The sequence below is a fragment of the Vidua chalybeata genome, chromosome 1, assembly GCF_026979565.1.
Source record: "Vidua chalybeata isolate OUT-0048 chromosome 1, bVidCha1 merged haplotype, whole genome shotgun sequence".
Taxonomy (NCBI): Eukaryota; Metazoa; Chordata; class Aves; order Passeriformes; family Viduidae; genus Vidua; species Vidua chalybeata.
In genome coordinates this window covers 144,611,335-144,635,854 of record NC_071530.1, presented here as the reverse complement: position 1 = coordinate 144,635,854, position 24,520 = coordinate 144,611,335, and the positions used below count along the sequence as shown (strand labels likewise).

General features: G+C 36.5%; 1 protein-coding gene across 4 annotated transcripts in view; it reads right to left on the bottom strand.

The window, feature by feature from the left end:
• EFR3A (EFR3 homolog A) overlaps positions 1–24,520 on the bottom strand; it is a 77,450-nt gene that overhangs the window by 18,081 nt on the left and 34,849 nt on the right. For all 4 annotated transcript variants that reach the window (XM_053951931.1, XM_053951917.1, XM_053951924.1 and 1 more), the window contains 10 exons: positions 23,932–24,053; positions 22,093–22,242; positions 17,510–17,644; positions 12,863–12,941; positions 11,768–11,903; positions 10,411–10,575; positions 7,744–7,858; positions 5,846–5,897; positions 2,327–2,499; positions 1,806–1,881 (listed from right to left, as the gene is read on the bottom strand). In XM_053951931.1, the coding sequence (XP_053807906.1) occupies positions 1,806–1,881; positions 2,327–2,499; positions 5,846–5,897; positions 7,744–7,858; positions 10,411–10,575; positions 11,768–11,903; positions 12,863–12,941; positions 17,510–17,644; positions 22,093–22,242; positions 23,932–24,053 (1,203 nt within the window). The remainder of the gene's footprint in view (positions 1–1,805; positions 1,882–2,326; positions 2,500–5,845; positions 5,898–7,743; positions 7,859–10,410; positions 10,576–11,767; positions 11,904–12,862; positions 12,942–17,509; positions 17,645–22,092; positions 22,243–23,931; positions 24,054–24,520) is intronic.

The following is a 24,520-nucleotide window of genomic DNA, read 5'->3' as shown; positions in this document are numbered from 1 at the left end:
CTCTGTAGGGGGGGGTACAAGTCTGTAACAGCTGACACAAGTAATATTCAAGATCTAAAGACTAACTCTATATGTATTAATTCTGCACTAGGAGGAGGAAGAAAAGTGATTTTCAACCTCTCTTTTTCAAACAGGACATATTTACTTAAGAAAAAATGATAACATTGTTGGTCTTTTCATTACTTCTAAAATCAAAGAGTTGTTCAAAGACACATTGTATTTAGAAAAGAGGGAAACACAGCTATCAGCAAAAAGCACAGAAGCTACTGCAAAATAAAGGTTAGCTGTTTAAAGACCCAGTATATTTGGAAAAATAAAAGTAATGAAATTTTTTATCCCACTGATAAAGAATTGCACTCAAATAGGAAAATAAATTATTATGTGGATTTTATCAATATGTATCTTTCTAGAAGTCTGGAAAACGCAAGAAGTTAAATATTTCCCTTCAAAGAAACTATAGATATAAACTGAGCAACTGGTCTGAGATGGAGACTTTTGTGCCTATATTTGGTTCCATTCCACCTGGGTGTGTCACAAAATTGCCTCAGGATCCCCATGTAACATCAAACAAGCCTAAATGAAGTCCAGATATTAATGAACTTCTGGAGATGCGTCATCCCTGTTCTTTAATTATACAGAGCATCTGGGAAGAGCTGCTAACATGCACATCTACACCAGGTGAGTAACAGTATCACACAGATAATCACTGACTGACTTCATTTCCCAGGGTTAATATATATTTTTAGAAGCCTGTATGATCTTTTCTTGATCTGTGAAGAACCTCTTTTCCTCTTCTTTTCAGACCAATATTAACAATTCAAATATTTAGTCTGACAGCTACAAATTTCATCTAGCAAAATACATCTTATCCAAACTGCTTTAAATCACAGATATTAAATTAATGAATTAAAATTTAAGTAACTTTTAAAAGACACATTACTAATAATTGCCAATGTTGGAGTATTTTTTTATATTTGTATTATTCCAGTTGAACATATACTAGAAAATATTAACTGGACTAACTTATAGCAAAAACCTTTATCTTGCAAAGTCACTTGAATGCTGTACAACTCTATAGTTTGCATATTATTACATATGCAGTATTTTGGCCTACTTCAGTATTTTCTGGGTTTTTTTTACATACCTACACAGATAAACCACAGTCAGGAATGACAGAGCACAGTAATGGCTTTATGCATCTTTCCCACATAAAACCCAAGGTGTCTACTGTAAGCAATTTCACTCCACTGAAGTATCATTAAAAAAAAAACCTGTTTTTCTTTAGAACCAAATATACTGAGAAGTCAGCTAGTACAAAGTCTTGTGAAAACAATGTTTTAAGATAGCTGTTTTGTGCAAAGTTAACTTTCTTTGACATCTTTACCCTAAAACATAAGATGTAAGTCTCTGTACCACAGCTATAAAAAGATTTCTAAATACAAAATTGTCTAAAAATACAGCAAAATAAAAGCCAAACTAGTGAAAAACTGCTACTGAGCAAAAATTAAATGCTGCGCAGGGATCTAACAACAGGGAGATCTTTTCAGAATCATGGTTTTGACATATACTGCTCTAATTTCATGCATATAGAAGTTTTAACTGAAGACCTAAATTAAAATTTTATTGCATGGAATCATCTTCCAAGTATCTAGAGAACCACAACACTGAAATCACTGTAACTTGATTACAATAATTTTAAACTGATCTTTGTGACTTGTTGCAGACAAGACAGCTGTAGAAGAAAAGCAAAACCACTGGTTCAGTTACTTATTTCTAGATAGAAAAGTGATGTTTCATTCTATTACCTTTTTCATGAAGCTCACGTCTTGCCTCGAAATCTTGTCTCGTTTTATCTTCAGATCAGAAACATCTGGTATTATTCTACAAATGAAAGAAATGTGTTTCAGAAAAAAAACCCTGTTGGAAATGAAGAGAATGTGGAAAACAGGAACTATTCAAACAGATCTTGACCCAATTCCCATTTTAATTATATCCATGCTTAACAAGGATATTCAAATTTCAGTTGAAGAGGAAGAACCAGAAAGAGAATTATGATAATCATGTATTTTTTTAATCTACATAAAATAAAAATAAAATTCTGTCTTCTACACAGCTAAACTATGATGTTTGTAATAGTTATTTAAGGTACTGTGCTCTGAGGCTTACCTGTAAAATGCTTGCCATGAATAAATGACACTGACCATTGTGCATTTACCAAAACAGTACATTAATAATTCATATTAGCAAAAACATTTAAAAATCAACAGTACTTGTCCTTCAGGTAATGAACTGGAATTTCAAGTAGACAATAAGTAAAGAGCTCTACCTTATCCCTCTGAGCTTGGCTCTGTTGTCATGCCGATCAATGAGGTTGTGCAGGATTTCCAGGACCAGCTGCCTCAGCTCAGAGTCTTCCATGAGTGAAGGAGACAGCAATGGGTCCAGAAAGGGGGCAGGAAGCGCATTACTTATTGTTGTGGCTTTGTATCCTGAAGTCACCTGTTCATTGTTGGAAATAAAATTCATGTGTCATTACTGCATTGTAAGAATTAATTGTAGCTGTCACTTTTCAGTGAGCTTGCTTTGGCACCCGCAAGGTAGATTCAAATTGAAGTATTGTATTAATTTTGAAAACTCTTGACCTCTGGATCGATTTGGAAGGACGTTAGCACACATTTTCAAATTAAATCTCTCATGTTAATAGGATTTTTCAGGTTTCTTTCTTTACAAACACAAAACCAAAAAATAAAGGTATGATTTATGATTTGGTTTTTTTATATGGCCTATGGAAAGTTGCAAGGCATAAACTGAAGATGATAGGAATTCCAGTCGATAATTACAATAGAGATTTATCCATTTCAGGTTATGAGTTGTTCACACATGGTAGAGTAAGCTCATGTGAAATAAAAATGAGAAATAAAGGCCTATATGTACACCTTAAAGATTTATGGATACTACTTTATTGCAAAACATGAAGTAAGCAAATATCACTTTCTTAGAAATCTGGTGCCATAGTGTTATTTTAAAAATTAATACTACCTCTGACTTGTCTCATTCAGTTACTTTTAATTAAAGCAAACTCTGCTGGTACACAAAGAAAAATAAACTTCTACCTAACTAATAATACAAATTTTAATTAGCTGAACATCTACAGTAGTCAGAAATATTTAAAATTTACCATCCCTTAAATTTGAGGTTACCAGAATATTACAATCTCAGAATATATTACAATGTATATATAACCTGTTGAGGATGAGGGGAGCAAAATTATTCCAAATTTAATTATAATAAATGCAATTGTATTTTCATCCAAGACTTACACAATAATTGTATCTTCTTTATATATATTCCATACCCTTACAGCTTTTACATGTGAACTGTGTTTTACTGGTTTTGGCTGGGATAGGTAATTTTCTTGACAGTAGCACATGTGCTACTGTGTTCTGGATTTGTGACCAAAGCAGTGCTGGTAACAGAGATGATTTGGCTACTGCTGAGCAGGGCTTACACACCTAGTCCTAGATTGCAAGGCAAGATGCATTCAAATTGCCATCTGTTAGAGGTGTGGCAGTTATCTTCTCTGAATTGGGGCAGTTTTCTTTATCTATGCCACAAACCAATCCTCTCTCAGGGGAGACATCTGCTGTTAATGGCCTATTTAATGTCACTGCATGACTGATGAAAGTTGCAGCATCCCATTGAGATGCTCTGCCCAGAGGGAGGAGCCAAGCATTTCTACCTGGATATAATCTTGAGTTTCTGGAACACCAGCACAGCTTTTTCTGGATTGGATTTCCAAGAGGAACAGCTGCCCCTTCCACTGCAGGCAGACTACACCCTTTTCTACAGGATCACTGCTCCAACAGAACCACACCTGACACTCCAGGAGGACTACAGCAATAATTCCCAACTGGACTGCTGCCAACACCCTGATCAACAGGGTGTCAGGTTGTATTCTGACTCTGTCAGTGTTGCTTTGGTTCACTGCATTGTTTATTTTAACTTTTTATTTTCTTCCCTAATAAAGTACGAATATTTTTGCCGGAGAGTCCCCCTCAATTTCAAATTTATAACAATTCGGAGGGAGGGGGTCTACATTTCTTTTTTTCCATTTCAGGGGAGGCTTCTGCTGTCCTTAGCAGATACCTGCCTTTCCAAACCAAGACACACCTCCAGAAGGATATCCTGTATTAAAATGTGTCATGTTCAGCAGCAGAACAGGAGGCAGTTTGTGAGGGTTGTCACTGCTCAGGGACTGGCTGGCTATCAGTTGGCTTGTGATGAGCAGTTGGCTTTTTTTTTTAGGTGGAGGTTTTGTTTTATTTTATTATTACTTCCTTCTCTTGTTTCTTGGTTTTGTTTTTCTTGGCTTCCTTTTTTTAATTAATAAACTGTCTTCATCTCAACCCACTTTTCTCACTGGCACTGTCCTGGTTCTCGCCCCATCCCCCTGGGGCAGAGTGTGTGAGTGACTGGGTGGTCCCTGGTGCCTCTGGGTTAAACCACGACACTGAGCGAGCACGGTGGCCACAGCTTATCTGAAGGGTTCACAGGTACATGGCTGACAGGAGCACCAGGGGACAAGAAGGTCATAATCAATCATTCTGAAAAATGGAAAATGACTGACATTACAAGCAGCAGGGCTCCAAATCTAAGTGCACACTTTTAATGAAGTGCCAGATTTCAACTGCCTATACAGCATTAACTTGTCTGCCTGTGTATGCATGACAACAGACTAATTATGTTATGAAATATTATTCTTTTGTAAAGAATACATGATGTACAATGGTGTATTTTTTCCACATTATTTATCAATCATGAATTTATTAAGCATCAGAACAATGACTTTCACACCTTTGTGCCACGATGGGATCTTACTTTCATACTCTAAAAGAGATGCAAACCAAAATGTTAAATCCATTCCACATGTACACTCTGACTCCCTTAAAGCATACTTACAGGCTATGTAGCACCTAAATCATTAGAACAATTCTTACCTATTTTAATGGAATTTTAACACTGGTGAGATGAACAGTGTCAGAAACAGTTAGACATACCTGAATCTATGTTTAATGAAGACAATGTGTAAAATGACTACCTGAGGTCCTTCCTAAGCAGTTTTCCATCCTTAAATTGCAACTCTGAATGCCCAGTTCTATTGCAAACCAGAATCTAAGATTTCAGACTTGGACAAGCCAAGAATGGTTTAACCTATTTCACCAACACCATACACAAGTTTCATATCAAAGCAGGGACAAAAACTCATTTTCCAGGAGGACATTCTTCTGCTTTAGTCTGCGAAATCATTCCCCTATTTGAGTCACTAAACTGTTTTCAGCTTCTGCAACAAAACAGGCCAGGATTCTACTGGCAAGAGCCTCCTTTACTACCTATTTTCTGATTTTTACCAGCTGGGTCTATTTCCAGAAATATTAGGAAGGAAAGAATAACTGTGTCTGAGGTATCCATTCCTATGGTTTTAAAAATATTGGCCATTTTACTAATTACCACTTTTCCAGGCTCAGAGATAAAAGTGATTTCACTCTGATGTTGCCAGTATTGCTGGCAGAACTCAACCTCCTCTAGGATGTTCTTTTGGATCTGCAGATCCAATTATAACTGACATTCGCTGAAGTGCTCGAAGAGGTGGAGGAGTATTTCTTGTGCTGTTTGTAATGGAAGTTGGATAAATGCTTTCACAATATTACACAATAGAATTACAGGTCTATGTAATATGAATATATATTTATTTTCATAATCCAGACTGTACTTTTATATGTAAATATATATATAAAGTGAAACACTGTGTGTTTATAACATATTATACTGTTCACAAAAGGCTTACCATAAGTAAAGATCTCAATAACATGATTTGAATCCTCCTGGTTCCCAAATCTCTACAATTGGAAAAAAAAAATTGCAAATTAGGTTTTCTTGTATATATTTGAAATATTATTCTACTCTAGAAATTATTCTCATTTTTGACAAATGAATACAGCAGTCTTGGAAGGAATGCTGGATGATCATAGATAAAGGAAAGTATCTCCAACTGAGTTGCAATAATTAAATGTTTTTGAAAGACACATTTACAGGAAGGCTTAAAAAATGGAGCACATTCAGTTGAAGAAAAAGTCAAATTGTATATGTGAAGCAGGTATAAATCTTTATGTTTCACTCAGAAATCTCTAAAATGTTTGACCACTATGAGCTTGATAGCTTGTTATTTTCACAAGCATCAGCACTGAAAATTTCTTCTGTATTAAAATGCAATTGAGTCCTTTAAGAAAAGTGGATATTTCTTCTTTAAGCCAGACCCAAAACTTTGAGACTGGAAAAAAGTTATCAGAAAAATCAGTAAGAAAAACTGTAAGACTCCTCAGCTTTCATATCACAGGAAGGTACATGAAACACTACTTGACCTGTTCTTCATCCGTTTTCATTTCCCTCCTGCAGGTACTAAAAGTAGCCAAATAGCTAAAGGTATATAGTCACTCTTCTTGAAAGGTCTTAGGAGATAAAAGTGAACTTGGAATAAATTGCTCCATTCACAGAGATTCTTTCAGGAAAGTAAAAAAAGTACAAGCCATTTTCTCCATTAAATAGTGTAAAGGAAGATCAACTCTCTTCACAAAAGTTGGCTGCTATGTAACAGTGGTAACTTCTACCATTATGAGCTACAATCCTGGCTGCATCATTCAAATGTCTTGGGTAGCTGAAACCAAAATTCTAAGTAATGCCAGACTTTATCAGCAACCAGAAAGCCTTCTTTGCTCAGAGTGACAAATGCACATCATACTAACACACTGTTCAGGCACACGTTTACACAGAATCTCATAAATGGAAAATTATACAGTTATAAAAAAAACAACCACCACCCCCAATTGTTTATCCAAGTAGAGAATTTCATATGGATTTGTTCTTGAAATACCTCCATAATGAGTGACAACTGCCTGGCACAGACCTGTATCTTCCGTGGCATAGCATCCCATGCTGCAGGGATACTGTATGAAAAGCTGTAAGATGCTGGAAATGACAATGACTTCCTACTTAATCTATAAGGGGATCACTTATGTGGTGCAAAGTGTCTATGCACATCTGGAAAGAACAGCTGCAGCCTTTTCAGTGACTTCTCCATACTGAGGAAATGCAGTCTTTTAAACAAAATTATTCATGTTACAGGGAAAAGTATTCAATGTAGGGTGACTTTTAAATTATGGGTTTATTAAGTCTGCCCACTTATAGCTTTATCCTATTTCTAAATACATAGGGAAAATTCAAAATTCACTGGAATTTCTGCAGTTATTTCTTAATCTGAAGTCAACTTGTACAGAATTAAAAAAAAACAAACCTTAAAAATAGTTTGTAAATTATGCAGCTATTTGAAAAAATGTATTTATAATTTAATTCCTCTCATTCTCAAAACCTACATATAAAAAGTTATGGAATTAACAACCATAAGGTACATAATTTCAGAAAAAGTTGTACAAATGCAGAGAGAAAGAGTGTTTTAGTGAAAAAACAAACTGTCTTCCAATCAGGTATTTTTTTATCAGTAAAATATCTGTAGGTTGATTTCATATTGTTGACACTGAGCTTGTCTTGGTTCTGCATAGTATTTAATACAGCCTCTAAGGAGTGAGAATTTGGATTTCACTTTTCTTAATGTTTTTCATTTCTTAATTTATCAGGATTGTAAAAATCTAGATTTTTAATTTGAAATTTAAAGATGTAGAATATACAAACCCAAGGTTACTGGGATCCAGCGATTGTGACGTTGTTCCCAAAACAGGTACTTTGCTCATAATGAACATCATAATCTCTGATCTCTGGTAATCTGGAAGATTGCTTCCAAAAAATCCTAAATAAAAACAGAACAAAATCACAGAAGAGATATAGGGCCCTTCTCTTTATAAGAAAAGCCTTTAAAATACAAGGAATATATTAACAGGTCGAAATAGATGAGGAATAAACATATTATATGTTTTAGGGCACAATCTCATATTTATTTCTGCTGAATCATTTTAGTGAGTTTTTTTCATTATACTTTCATCTTTGAATACTAAAAACTTCTAATTTTATCCTCCTCTAAATATAAATTTAAAAATTAAAATATCTGGGGTCTATAAACTTGTACGTAGTGAAAAGTTGGAAGTGTTTATCATGGCACACAGTATTGTTACTTTTGTCTGTTAAGTCTCCAATAAATATTACAAGTGAAGAGACAGAAATCCCAGAGATATACAACTATTTTCTGACTATTGCTATTCTTGGGGAGTGATGAGGTGAGCGGCTTCTGTGTCAGCACCAAGGGAAGAGGAGTACTCCAGCATGGGGTACAGAGAGGGTTCCTGGAGCAGGGGAACCTCACGGCATCAGAAAGAGCCACAATGGCTGAGGGAACCTGGGCAGGGCCAGGAGAAATGTCAGGCACACACACACACCTCCCCTGCCTTAAAAGTATCTCTTAGGGAGTGCTAGCGTCAGTTGGCAGGAAGGGCACTGCAGCTCTGCCAGCTCCTCCTCCATTCCAGGGAGGAATGGTTTCCTCTCACAGAAGACCCTGTCCTCTCCCAGCTCTGTGCACACCACAACTGAAGCAGCTGCCCAGACACAGTTCCAGTGGGAACAGCTGCCATCCCAGTGCCAGCTGCAGGATGGGCCCTGCTCTTACAGCAGCACAGCCACAGCAGTGGCACAGCTGTGGCAGCACACCCAGGGAACTGAGATAACACTGTTATTCCCAACATTCCCCATGGAAAGAGATCGGGGCAGTCTGGGTTAATGGCAAGTCCAATGTGAATCAAGTGTGCCCTGGCAGCCAAAAGAGCCAACTGTGCCCTCTGGTGCACCAAGCACAGCATCACCAGCTGGTTGAGGAGGTGACTGTCCCATCTACATTGCAGCTGCAGCCTCTCCTCAAATCCATGCTTTGGGTGCCTCAGTCTAAGAACATCAAACACCTTCAAGGGGGGGGGGCAGTGAAACAGGAGATGCTGATCTCTCTCTGGTGACCAGTGACAGGACATGAGGAAATGGGACGGAATTGCATCAGGGGAAGTTCAGATGGGACATTAGGAATAGGTTCTACACTGAAAGGAAAGTTGGCCACTAGAATAGGCTCCCCAGGGAAGTGATCACAGCACCAAGCCTGACAGAGGTCAAGCAGTATCTGGACAATGCTCCCAGGCACATTGTTTAGCTGAAGCATTCCTGGGAGGAGCAGAGAGTTGGACTCAATAATCCTTTTTTGTTCCTTCCAACTCCAAATATCCTGTTTTATTACTGTGAAATAGTATACCATTGACTTCACTAGAAAGAAGCTTCACAAAAGGCTGATTTGTGGAATTTCTGGGATTTTTTTTTTTGTATGTGAGTCAAACATTTTAACCTGGGAATTTTACTGAAATGGTGAGAACTAATCTACCACATACTTGTTACTGCTCTTCAAGACAAGTGAAGGTACAGATCAATGAACAACATTTAAGCTACATCTCCCTTGTTCTTTAAGAAAAGGAATACATATCATAAATGCACCCCAATATATAACATCACTGTCATAAAGGGAAAATCTGAGAAAGGGGGAGACACTGTTAAGAAAATTTCCAGTGCTGTGCATTAAAAGTACTTCAGTTAAGTCATGGTAGCACAACTGGCCATTAGGTGTCATTGTTGCTACTATGTTTAACATTCATTTCTGTGGATATTCTCAGCTCAGTCAGAGAAAAAAAGAAAAGGGTTTTCTAACCAGGCAAGAGCCTGGGAAGCAGTTGGAAAAGAATGTAAATAATTCTCTAATCTACCTTGTTATTCACATTGTTTATAGATATGTTCTGCCGCTGTGCGTCATTCACTGCCCACCAATGATGTGAGATGTTTTTACTCTAAGACCAATGAAATTAGTCTTCTTGATGTTCTCTATATATAGAGTGGTACATTTCAAATAAATCAGAGTTCATTTTCTTAGCCTTCTGATCTGGAGTTCTCTGTTCCTGTCCTGCTCAACAGCATCACATTTCTATACGTTTTAAAGTAGTACCTATGAAAATATGTATTACTGCATACAACTATTTGTACTGATTTTCACAGAAGGATTAATAGTAGTTCTGTACCAAAGGTAAAGATTTCTACATTTCAAGGGCCACAGAATAATATAATTAAAATTAATTTTAAGTCCACCAGAATTTTTAATTTTCATAACCTTCTTGGCTATGTGTTCAGTTAACATTTTAAAAAAAAACCTTTCAGGAATCAAACACATAAAGCAAGTCTGGAAATGAGAGGCAAACACAATTAGAGAAACCACACTTGCTAGTATTCCTTCATGATTCAAGCTGGTCCAATATAATCTCATTGGGGAAGAGGGAAAAGGGGAGAAATTTTAAGTGAGCCTGTGTTAATTGTATTACTCACCAATTGTTTGAATAATTGCGTTCTGGACAATCCTCTCATCGCTCTCCTTGGAGCTTATGCTTAAAGTTGTACTTTCTGATGAACTGCGCCTGTCACCCAGCTCAAAGTCAACGCTGATGCGCAGGTGCTTCAACAAGGTATTAAAAACCTCAAGAACTGTTGGGCCTGGAAACAACAAATAACAGTGGTTGCACCTGTCAATGGAGAGATGTCTGACGAAAATGAAAACCGGGCTTTTAAATCCATTTTCACAAGTAATGAGAGTAGGAAGATGAAGAGAACCAAGTGAATTATAGTGTTTGAGGCATCACGACTAGAGAAAAACTTGAGGTGTGTCTACACTTTGATATTTTAGAAATTAACTTGGAATCAGGAAATACAGCTAGGTATGTATGCATAATCCATTATGATCCACTACTGGGTCTGGCTAGGATGGAGGTAACCTGATTTTCCTTGTGCATGCAGCTTTTGCTCCACTCATCAAACTGTCTTTATCTTGATCCATGAAACTTCTCACTTTCTTTCTACATAATCCCTGTCCTGTGGGAAAGGGGAATGCAAACAGCCCAGAGTCAACTCACCATGCAAGTTTCAGATACAAAACACAAGTCGTTGCTGAAATTAAGCATCAATAATGGATTTAACTGCAGGTACTTGCCCCTGAACTTCAGTTATTTTAAAACCTACTACTAAAATCCAGTTCTATACATTGGATCAAATAATGAGCTCTTTTCATCATATGATAAAAGATTTCACAAGTCTGTGCATGCAAGTGGGTCTCATATAACGAGGAAGGACACATTCAGTCTCAAGCTAATGAAGCAAACAGTAGTATTTCAGCAGGACACCAAAGAACATCAGGAAAAGAGCACAAGAGTGCACATCTCTTCATTACTACTCTTATTTCAAGGAACCATCCTAATTTGAAATGACATATTTCACTTTATTTCAGTTTCTTCAGTGTCAATAAGGTAACATTTCTCAAAGATCATTCTACTCCCGCAATACTCAGGTCACAGCTGTATCAGAAAGCAACAGTGCTTTTAACATTTTGTGGTGACACACAGTTCTCTCGGACTTTATGATTTCTTTCCAAACAGGAATACCTGCCTTTCACAATTTTTTCACTCATTTTTTCAATGCAAAGGATTATATAAGAGTCAAAGAACCAAGTGTATATGCTTGGAGTAACCGCAAACCAAATAAGATTTCAAGCATTTATGAGCACAAAGAAAAAAAAATATTATACACAAAACCTTCTCAAAATGTTTCCAATCAGTCTGAAACCAAAGTGAAAATAAGCACTACCCTGCAAATTTATCCTTTGACCTGATGCCTTTAATTTAATGCATCTCACCTATTGATCCTTTAGCTGCTATTGCAACTGCTTCCAGAAGAACCTGAATAATGCCAGCACGAACTCGCGGTGAATCCCTTTTGCGGACATCAAGGTGTCCAAGGATTTCTTGTATTACATGATGGGAATATTGTGCCTATTAAGAAAACAGATAGAAAATCTTCATTTGTGATGTTAACAAGAATAAGCTCATACACCACTCAGCTATGGTCATGACCATGTTCCCATTTTGCAACATTTTCATTCAGAAATTTATCAAAATTACAATTCATTCATGACTAAATATGGATTCAAAAAACTGCCATGACAGATGAAGCAATACAGGTTCATTCAGCCAGCCCAGTGTACAACAGCTTAGAGTCTTAAAATATCCAGGAACATCTGCAAGCACAGAGGAAGCATGAAGTTGTCCTTCACTCAGCTAACTGCAATTCAAAGAATTCAGCACCATTGATGTAAATGGTGAGAAAACTCAGCTTTCTCCCACAGACCTGGAATTTTACATTTTTATCTTCTGGGCATCTGTGTTTGATGCAATCAAAGAATAATACCTTGACGTTTACAACAGACAATCATAGAGTCATAGAATGGCTTGAATTGTGAGAGACCTTGAAAACCATCTCATTCCAAGTCCCTTACCATGGGCAGGGACAGCTTCTACTGCATCAGATTGCTCAAAGCCCCATCCAACCTGTTGCAGTGCCTCATTACTCTTATGGTAAAGAATTTCTTCCTAATATCCAATCTCTACCTTCCCTCCTTCAGCTTAAGGCCACAATTCAGGTTGTCCATTATTAAAAATCCTGAGCATAACAGTTGCATGTGAAGTTGGTTTCTTGGGTTGGAAAAACAGCACAGCTGTATTGGCATGGAGAAATAACCAACCTGAGAGATTTCTTTGTCAAGCACCATGTCACACCAGCATGGTTACCCTGTTCCTTGTTCTGGAGAAGGACCACCCCACTACCTTCTCTTGGGTCTTCTGGATTCTTTGACTTCATCGACTGTCCACTACTAGCATGGTGAGATGAGCATTGAAACTTTTCTCACGTGCTTAAAACACGCATGCAAGGAAAAAAATCCAGAAAATCCTACCTGTATAGAATACATGATGATTTTAAAACAGGAAACAGCAAATTCATTAGGATCCCATAGTCTGTGATGGTCTAAATGCCTGTAAGCAAAAATTAAGACATAATGAAATAATTACATTCTGCAGATTTAATAAAAGGTATCTTAAGAATTTTCTCAAAATTCAACTCAAAGGGATTATTTACTAACATAAAACTTCTATACAATGACTTATGAACTATGTGAGAAATTTAGAACTTCAGAAAAGCCCTTGTTTTCTAGATTTAGGATATGATCATAGAACATTTGGATGAACAGAAATTCTTGTTCCAGAAATTTAAGGAATGTAGTTGTACCTAATATATATAGTTAAGAATATACTGTTCCCAAACAGAGTGCGGTGACATTAGATGCTTATTTACATGAAAGGGATCTGCTGAAGGTTATAACATCTTGAAGATACATATTTCACAGAGGATAAATAAGTTGTTTTCAATTACAAGCTGTAAAATAATTAGGGCTAAATGCTCCATCCAGAATAGAAACTCTGAGAAATATTTTTGTTTTTGTGGTGGTTTCATAAATAAAATATATGGAAAACAAAAGAGCTGCTCTTTGTATGTATATGCCTTTATGCTCTGAAGCATTTCAACATTTACTGCAAGAAAGATCAAAAACAAAATCCCAATAAAAATGTGTCAGTTTCTCTTTAAATGAAATAGGAACCACAAATGAGAAAAAATTTATCAGTGTTTTAAACAAATACAAAAAATTCTGCTTAAGCAGAAATGTTGAAAGTTATGAATAGGGCACACAGACTTTTGCAAAAAGGAGATCTGTGTCCCTGAAAAAGCATTAAAAAATAACTGTGTTTTTTCATTCTAGAAGATTGAAGAAAAGGTAACTTTGGATGCATTTAAATAGGTATGATTTAGGTTTTAAAAAAATCAATACAAATCCACAAACAAATTCGCCAGTGAACAGCAAACATGCCAAATCAACAGAAAGCTTTGTAACAGAAAATTAATTTACTTTTTGTTCCTAAACAGGTATCTCAGCTACAGAACCATTGCTGCTCTTCCTTTACTCAAAGAACTTAGGAAACATATAAAGTTGCTTGAAACCACAAACTCGAAAGCTCTGGAGGTGAAAGAACCCAGCACTGTGAACACAGGAGGACTCTCTGGATGCTGTAACTTACTCTGCCTATAATCTGGAGATCTCAATTTGCTCACTGGGCAGCTGCTCCCAGCCCAGTCACCCACATACACAGGTCTCCTTCAAGGCTGATTAAACCAGATGACACAAAGCATCTCCTGTGCCCTAAATTATCTTGCACTCCATTGCAGAGATTTAAAAAATGTTCTGCCATTTTGACACATCACGTACCTTTAACAGAAATCCCTACAGGAAAGAATGTCAGGGATTTTAAAGGTATTTGCCTGCCAAGATAACAGCAGATTTGCATTACTAAATATCCAACTTGAGTACCTATTGGGAATAGCTGCTTTTCTTGTGCACAGGTGTCATCAAATGGAAAATCATACTCTCCACTATCTTCTCCTGATTGGAACTGATCCTTTAATCTTACAGGGCATGTGTTCTCTGTTATCCTTGACAGTTCCTATTCATCTGCCCCAAAGATCCATTCAGACAGATTACGGTCAACTGCATCCCGTATTATGTTAACAGACAAACAAAAAAAAATCCTCTCTAAACAAGTCATACAGTCCTATTTTGCCAGAAAGGCCAAGTATTAGCTGCTTCAGGTAGATGAAGTGCTGGGAATACAGCAGGGGGAAGATGACAGAATTGGTTAAAGCTTTGTGTAACAGCTCAGTGGGCAGCATACCCGTATACTGGAATTTTCCTCCTAAGAGGATTAGATTTCTGTAGGTGATGTATTTCACTGATTGTAACAAGTGTACGTAGTTTTGTTTTTTGCAAAAGACAGTAAAGGGTATTTTTAGTATGGTGCATTTACTTCAGTTAAAATCAAGTCACATCTTAACTCCTTTTTTTCCCCCAAATGACATTTCTTCTAATAAAGAATATCTACGGAAAATTGAAAAACATTCTATTGCTGGATTAAGAAATGCCAAACCTTTGGCATTTGTTAATTTGTTCAGCCTTCCATTGAGATCCGCTGCACATGTGTAGCAAAAGTGCACAATTAGGTCTCTCAATTTCAAAGGAACAGCAGAACCAATAATGCAAGTTTCTGGGGAGAGGGCCACTAATGATCCCTGAATTCTTTCTCAGTGCCACACATGCAAGTAATCCTTAAAGTAATAATGATAAATTGGTACTGAGGATCAGAAAGCATAACTGAGTATGCATGTATGGGAATATATAAAATATTCTGTTCATGCATCATGTTTGCTGAAAGAATATTGAACACCAGTCTGTTAATACTCCAAACCCCTCCACACACGATGTGATAACTGACAAGAATGGAAATGCAGCTGTTACACTTGTGAAGTTCCACCAGATTTCTAGATCTCTGAATCTGTCTAATCTATTCACCATTGCAAATCCATGCTAAGTATGTCTCAATAGTTTCTGTTGACACAACATAAAAATTTTTTTCAGGTAAAATTAATGTAACATTTTTTGACTTTCATTAAGCAATTAGTGAGATTGATCTGTAAGATTTTATTGCAAGTTATTATTTGAGAGTTTCTAGCTACTGCATGTAGACATAACCATAGAGATTTTCTACCTAAGGCAAGGAGAATTAATGTCATTCCAAATCTGTACCAGGAGACTTCAGATTTCTACTATCTTCTTTATATTTAAACCCCTCAATAACTGAATAGACCCTGCTCTCTCAGTTTTGCAAAGTAGCAGCATGTTGCCTGATATTACAGTGTGTCATGAAACAAGCCTTCAGGTGGGGAACTGAACCTGCACCTTCATGTTAGCATTGTAATAAGAGGCCCTATCTATATTTCCAGAATTTCTTTAAAAGCTATGAAAGAGCTGAACATTGTTAGAAGAAACTATTTTCTAATCAGAAGCTAAGTCAGGTTTTTCAATCCAGTACTATGCAATAGACTATCTCAAACTTTCACTCTGTTCTGTCATTGACAATGTGAAGATGATTAGATAGAGTACTCCCTTTTTGTTCAGGAAAAACAGCTTGAAACTGCATTTTCTGCATCTCTAGTTCTTAAAAAATACTAAACCTTTACAGCAGTCATTTCTAGAAAGACACATTTGGCAATTTGTCCTCAAAGTGGAACACAAAAATGCTGACTACAAAGACTCTCTATTCATAGAGGACATAAAATTCAGAGTAACTGGTCATTATCTACTCATTTCAGTGCATAATGCAGCATATGGCATGCTGAGGTACACACAGACCAACTGGCTCCTTACAGTCATAGCATGTAAGAAATGAAAATAGGCTGGAAATAAACTTTAGGCTTCAGATCAGCCTCAGGAAAAGCAGCTATGACACCTTCTCAAATGCCAAACCAAGCACTACCTCTAGTCTGTGGAATCAGGAATAATTCATAGGAAACTTCCCTGAGACTAAAATGATTCAAAAGGTTCAAACCACTGCAAATGATGATAAAGTTTTGAGATAAACCCACTAAAAGAATTGAGAAGCGGTCAGAAAGCAGATGCAGTATAGTACCAAGTAGTCCATCCAGACTGTGTAGTAATGAGGTGTCCACTGTGATCATAGGTATTCTAGAGGAATGCAAATTTTAAATCTAGGAAAGAATGAGTGTTTTTTATTTAAAACACTCAACTTTGCAACAGAAACTCCTCTCAGGTTGATATAACAGATAGATACAGAAAGTAAGGGAATGGTACAGTTCTTTGTAGTCAATGTTTTTCAGGATAAACAAGGGGTTATAAAAGTTTTCTGCCTTCAATACCAACCCTATTTTTTTTTTAAACACTAGTAACTTGGCTATCAAAACAAGTTATCAAAATGGCTTTTGATAGCTTGAAGGTCTTTCAGTGTATAAATAAAATACTTAATCTTTGTGGGAAGAACTAGGCCATCTAAGAGAATGTACTCCAGTACCTGGGATGTACCTTGAAAAATCTACAAGAAGAAGCAAGCAGGTCCCCTCATCACCAGGAAAAGCCAGGGTTTGAAAGTGGTATCACTGAGTGTTAATACAGTAGGTATAATTTGTATTGTGTTTTTGTGCATAATGTGCATACTGTGTGCAGATCTGCCACTCACTCCTAAATGAGTTGTTAAAGATATTCATCAAAAAATATCAAAATAGGTCCTGGGAGAAAATGGCAGGAAAACATAAATTGTAACTTTATGGGGCACAGTATTCCTTTGTGATACTTGTACTTTACTTGGTTTGTCTCTCCACTGATTGTAACACTCATCTATGGGACATTAATAGCCTGGATAAAGTTTCACATTGGGGAAAAAAAAGGCCAGCTGAAGGAACAACTCATGTAAATTATTGTATTTCACTTGTAAAAATCAGTAAAGCAGGAAATGCATTCCTCCATAACTGCATTCAAGTTTATAGACAGAGGAGAGAGAAGAGACATTAAAAGAGGGGCAATTATTTTAAGAAATATGAATGGAAACCTTTGAGTTGAAAAGTAGGGAAAAAATTTAATGCAACAGAATTGAGGATGAAATAAAGAAAACCTCTTAAGATCTTCAACAAATTTTCAACTTACGCAAAAACTGGTCTGACAGCATTATTCATATTTCCATAGGTTGCTCGTCCCAGTAGTTCCCTGAAACAATTCTCAGCCAGCACAGAAGGATTTTCTTCTTTCACTCCTACTGTAGGAGAGGATGGGGGGCCTATTCTGTTGAAATAAGACAAAATGCATTGATTATATTACTGACTAATATTCACCTTTTCTTTACTGTATCCGCCCTTGGTATTAAAACATTCATGAGTCACAATCTTGAACTAGGCAAGAACTGCACTTCAAATATGCATCAAACCAGAATTCTGAATAACATATTTTATTCTCTTATAGTAGGACCATAGATCATCATCTGTTCACTCAGTACTGACCACTGTATTATAAATATTTATATGGCAAACACAAAAGCTGCTAATATTCAGTTAACTTGTTACCTACCACATTTTGACAAAACACTATGTATTGCTAATAATGAAGAAAGGCTGTGAAACTACTAAAAAAATTTAGACAGAATCTTAGTAATATTTTTCAGATTAATGATCTCATTCACCTACCCTACTGAGTCCATACTGTGTGGGTGAGCATTAAATGAAACTCCAATACTTCTGCAGAGACAGATGGCTTGTGAATTGAAAAAAAAATGTCAGACTGAACTGATGAGAACATTATCACCTACACAGTCACCTCTAAACAGACAGTGCAGAAGTTGGTCACCCTCCACCTGAGTGTCTTCCATCATTACTATGGACAGGGCACTGCTGAGCCCCTCCCTATGGGCACCCTGGTGAACACAGATTTCAGAAAGAAAGCAAACAGCTCCCCTTGAGGTACTTCCATTACTTATCAAGAGTCACTGGGCTTACAAGTGGAAATCTTTTTTTTCTCTCACAAAATACATAACAGGAACTTAAGTGATGATTAATTCATTTACATTAACATTACGCATCTTTAATTTTAGACTGCAGAAACCAGTACACTAAACCCTTAAACATAATTTCACTTCTGCAGTGCAAGCTTGTGTGTTAAATACATTTGAAAGCATCAACTAAGAGCATTCAGTTTGCTTAAGCATCATAAAAGCTTTAGAGCATTATAGAAAGTTACAAATTGAAATATCAGTAGTCAAACAAACATGTTAACATTGTAGTTGTAATATATCTTTTGATGGCAAAAGATTTTCTAGTGTTCCAATACTACTGAAATCTAAAATGGGCCATATGAAAATCTGTTGCCTCTGGAAACATCAGTGTTTCAGGAGTTACCACAACAATGCTAGCTTTCAGATTTTAATAACAGAAGAGCCTCAGGAACCCTATTAATAAGGAGAAATGGTTTTACAAGTGCAACATTATTAGAATTTTAAAAGGTATGACAATTTGTATGTAATCCACCATGAGTACCACAAAACCCCAGCTTTATCAACTGCTGTGCCACCCATCCTCCCTTTTTTTCCTTCCCCTTGTACTGCCTGGACTCTGATCTAGGGAGATAGGCACCCTTCTCAGCCCTGAGAAAGTACAAGACATGGTGTAGGACTGTCATTTCCATTGCTGTTTTGACACAGATTCCCTAAAATACAACAGCATTACAAAGGTGGGTGTGTGAGGAGGAAAGATGAAAGCAGGAAGCATAGCACTCAGAGCTTAGCCTGTCTGAAAGAATTCCAGTTAAAATGAAGTAAAATAAGTCATGTTTTAAGTGCTTGTATATGCAAACCTACAGAAGGTGACTTCTCAGCACTTCTTGGGAGTCTTTTTTTAACATGAATCTTCCTAGTATAAAATGTTACTCTTTGACTGCATCAAAAGGTCTAAAATTATCCTGTGTCATCTGTGGGAGTAACATTTTATTTGAACTTTAACAGCACCTACCTCAAGGTATTTCTCAGTAAGCATTCCTTGGAATTGCAGATAATAGGCAATGGATATTGAATACTCTCTTTAGTTTTATAGGAAAGCACTGTACAGCCTCTTAAGCTTCTAGATCCAAATTAGTATCTCATACTCATTTTGTTTCACTGATTTGGTTTTTACATGAATATCAGAAAACGTCTGAGAAATCCAATTGCAACAGTTAAGAAAAAAACAGTAGTATTCCTCTGCATCTAAACCTTTTGTACTACCACAAGAGGGCTGAAAATGTTCTTTACAATGAAATGGGCAAGGACAACTCCCTTTAGCTGCTCTACTGGCTTTTTTGTGGGTAATCTCTATCAGAAGTGGCAACAAGAAACTGGAAGGAGGATGTGTTGAAGTACAGCAGTTTCCATAGCAAATACCTAATCACAGACTTAAACTAGCTCACAGCAACTCAGAAACTTAAGTATGGGACTTCTTAAATGTCACATAGCCAGGACTGGTCAAAGATATGACAGGACATGTAAATAAGACTTAACCACCATTTTTGAGCAGAGTAAGTACAGGAATGTTTGTCTATGATTCACACACCCTGAGCAAGAAATAAATTCTAACTTTCCTCTAAAATAGAATTTGTATGAATATTACAGATTTATCAGAAGAATTTGAAGTCAAGTTTACATTAAGTGCTAGTGTCCCTCTGCCAGAAATAAGGCTGGTAGGTTTAGCTCCACAGTTATGAAGAATATGTCACAAAGTAAGGGAATTACTAATTTCATACATCCCTTCCCTATTTTGGAGATGCACATAAATAGATATACACATGGCATAATGTCTGATAGGCACATAACTAGAATGTGCACTCAGATATATGAACAAATAATGACATCCACAAATACAATTATATTTTTTAAATGTTATTTAAATAATAAATTACTGACTCCAGGAAGTGTCTCATCTTGTATGTACTCAAAAGAATCTTGAATTAAGCTGTGAAGTTCCACGAGCTAAAATTACATTGACTTCCAAGGTAAGTACCTACATGTACTTCAGCTTTAAACAAAAAGAGTTTTTCTTCTATGAATTTAAGTTGGGAGTATTTTCTGGAATTTCTGCTCTTTCTCAAATAATGCTTTGACTCCATCTGCCAGAACAATATGCTTCTTACTCTTCAAGATGTCTCTGTGCTCCACAAATATGAAGTCACACATAAAATAAAATGAGAAATTGTCTGTAACATCATTTAAGACCAGCAGGTAACAATTTACCAACACTGTTTTCAGCTTTTCTGTCATATGCACATCATAAAAGGCCCCTACTTACCACTTGGAAGATCATTAGTCTTTTTTTTCATGTTCAATGTGCATTATAGGACAAGTTTCAAGCACAACAGTTTAGAAATTTAAGTTGCTTTTTGACAGATTTGTTTTTCTACCACTACTATTGCCTTGCTCCACAGATGATAAAAATCATTCCTGCAGTACCTATAAACTGATCCACTTTACGTGGTTAATCCAAATCCTACTTCAGTCAGTTTTTCCATCAGTAGTTAATTTAATTCTGCTATAAAAAGGAAAGTGTATGCCCGAGGGCACTGTAAAGAGTACCAAAGGAAAGGGCCCACCTGCAGTTAGAAACCCTGCAAGAATAAGCAAACCAGGCTCTCCTTGTTCAAACAGCAGCTTCAGAAACCTTTCCCTCTTACTCAGTTCACTCCTCAGATGTAAAATTCAAATGGGTATTTCTATAAATATTGTGTGGGACCTCACTTACATACAGTAAATAGATAAGGCATGGACAGACAGGCAACTATTGATTTTAGCTATTTGGTCTGAAAATTTGTTTTAGAGATGAGACAGGTACTGGCAGTCAGAAATAACACAACAAAAATAAAGCTAAGGAATTGAAAAATAAATGCCAAAACTCAAATGAAAGAAAGAGAAACTGACAGATCTAGAAAGGTGAGTGAAAGCATGAAGAGCTAGTTGTTATAGGAAGGCTGCTAAGCCTCTTAGAAGGCAAGTTTTGAAGCAGCCAGAATTGGACACGGAATTAATATTTCATTTGCTTGCACTGCTGAAGCTTGTTTTATGGAAATGCTACCAATAAATGGTTTTTACACCTACATAGTGTTTAAACAGGGACCAAAAAAAAAGTGACTTTTCAATTGTAAGGTCACTAGCATCTCCTCAACCTTAACTGTCACAGAGATCTTTTCAAATATCTTTTTGCAAATGTGGCAAGTAATATGCCTAGGAGTCACTGAAAGCAAAAAAGAGAAGGTGATCTACATATAAATAAAACTTTAATTCCTTACTCTAAGTACCGTTTCAGCCAGGACAAGCAGTTCTTACTAATGGCTAAAGCAATTAAAACCTCAATTTCTAACAAATCTAAGTAGCAAAATCATTTGAGTCACCTAAAAGCCTTTGCTTACTCATCTCTGCATCTGATCCACTAAAACACAGAGTTTATGATTTTTATCAGGTCAAAACATGGATATATAATTTCTAGAATAACTTTTAGGCCAACAGAATCTTGAACAAGTGAATAAACGTGGTTGAAAAGATTTTAAGACAAGAAACATTAAGAACCATTACACAGACCTATACTATCAATTTCAAGGAGCCTCAGCTAGTTAAGATGAGTTGTTGCTTCCACTGAAAAGAAAAAGGATATCTGTCATAAAAACTTAGCCTAGAGATTGCTTAAAAAAAAAACCACGCCAGTGACAAGGAATACAATTACCTGTCAATATCTTCTATTTTCTGCATGTTGAACAGCAGTGATGGCACTATCTTGTCCATGTGCTGAGGTTCCCATATAGTTGCTCGAAGCTCATCATTAACTGCTTTTCGAACCACTCCCTGAATGCCCCTGATTCCAGCGATTCGGATCCTGAGGAACGAAAGGAGGAGTTACTGAAGCTGAGCAACACAGCAGCTCCCAGTAGGGCTCTGGGCAGCAGTAATCAAGTACTGTGGAATTCCAGTAGGTTCTCACAAGCAACAACTGGGAAAACTGGCCAACCATTAAGATTGCCCATGCTTCCTTTGAACACCTTTAAAGCCAGTAAGGAAGCTGACAAAACAAACAACTGAACAGAAGATGGCCTGTAAGGATAAAGCTGACACTACTCAGTGAAGACTCAAACTTTGTACATCACCTCTGACAAAATTCCCCTGGATAAAACCTACCAACTCTACCCAATCTACCACCCATCAGTTGAAACGTCACACAATCTCAGCCTATTCCAGAGTTGAAGAAAAATGGGAAACTACCACAACACAGCTGAAGTAATATCTAGCACAGCCATGTGACTGTGCCATTAGAAGCTGTAATTAAGGCTATGGATTAGTCAAAAAAGATCTTCAAAGATTTCTGAAAGATTCACAAAATGGAAAGCAAAGGATAATTCTGTCTACTTAAGCCTAATGGACAAAAGGAACCACCACTTCATTCTAAAACCATTTGAATGAAATCAACTGAGAACTAACCAACAACAATGAAATAATAAAAAAAAAAAAATTACATAAGTTCAAAAAAAGACTTAGTCTAACCGTTAGCTACTGTCATCATTTTATTAAACAAAAATAGCTTGCAGGAGAATCTGTGCAATGACATGAATAGCAAAATACCATTTTTTGAAGTGATAATAGCAAATTATCCATTATAATAAATGGTAGGAAGAGAATTTACTTCCTGAAAACAAGTAGAAGCTAGTACAGCTATCAAATGAAGTAAGTACAAGCCTCACTAAAATTTTTAATTATTTATCTGAAAATCCACCCCTCATTTTTTAAATCATGATTCAGGTATGGACAAAACTTAACAAGCCCTTGCTCAGTCAAATTCACTGAATTAAAACATTTCTAAGATGAACTACAGAGGTAATCAAGTTCTGTAATTATTTTTGTTTGGATTTCAATTTGTAAATACCTACATCTGTAGCTGCTTATATCTTAGCTATTTCTGAATGAAGTTTTCTGCATTCAAGATGAACACAATTTCATTCTAGATCTTTTGAGATAGTTTCACTAGGATTACACACAAAGCAGGAGAGAAGAGGGATGTACAAACAAGGAGAAATGCTGCTGGGAAGGACACATCCTTCAGGGGGGAGCTGCAGGAAAACAAACTGTGGCACTTACATAAGAATGGGAAAAATAGAATTCCCATTCACGGAGGCTCTTGAGTTTGACATACATGAGCACACTTCAGACATTTAAGAAATCACAGTTTTAATGAGTAATTCTCAAAGAACAGACTTGCTTTTGCTTTTCATATAAATGTAGCCTCATTAATATCTCAAGTAAGTTATGAACTCGTGCATTTACAGTTATAAGTGGTGCCTTTCTGGAGAAAATCCACACAATCTAACATGCATTATTAAGGTAAAATTACACCTAAATATCCTAGGAGTTCCAGCTACCTAAGATTTGCAATATTCAGTGCTACTCAAAAAGTCAGACTGTCATTTTCTTCATATGGAATGAACTAGTCCAATAAACACCTTAATAAAAGGTGTATTACAGACAGTATTAAAGTGTCAACAGTTTTCAGTAATTCCTGCAGAATGACACTTACTCATTTTGTATTTCTGGATCAGGATCACAGGAATGACACATGGCACTGAACCGGGACACAAAGAAGTCGTAGCGTCTGTGATATGAAGGTGTGTCTTCTTCAATGTTGGCAAATTTGACAAACTGGAAAAATGAAATACATTTTAAAAAGCTGTTAATACCAATTTCCTAAGATAGAATAATTAGTAATAAGCTTAATTTAAGCTTATTTTAACAAGTAACATGAAGTAACTGCATTAAGAACACAATTTTTACAACACTTAGAACTTCAGAGAAGAAAAATCTGAACAGGAGGATTTTCTTTTTAAACTCTTCCCACAAGAACTTCATTTAGATAGCAATGGAAGCGTGAAACTGTATGAAATGCAACATAGTATGCACTATGGAAACATTTAACATTTGAACAGTGAGTCATCAACTGACAGAATCATTTAGGTTGGGAAAGACTCTTGGGATCATTAGGTCCAACCATTTCCCTAACACTGTCAAGTCCACCACTAAACCTTGTTTTACATAACTCCAGGGATGGTGACTCAGCCACTTCCCCAGGCAGCCTGTTCCAATGGTGATAACTCCTTCAGACAATAAAT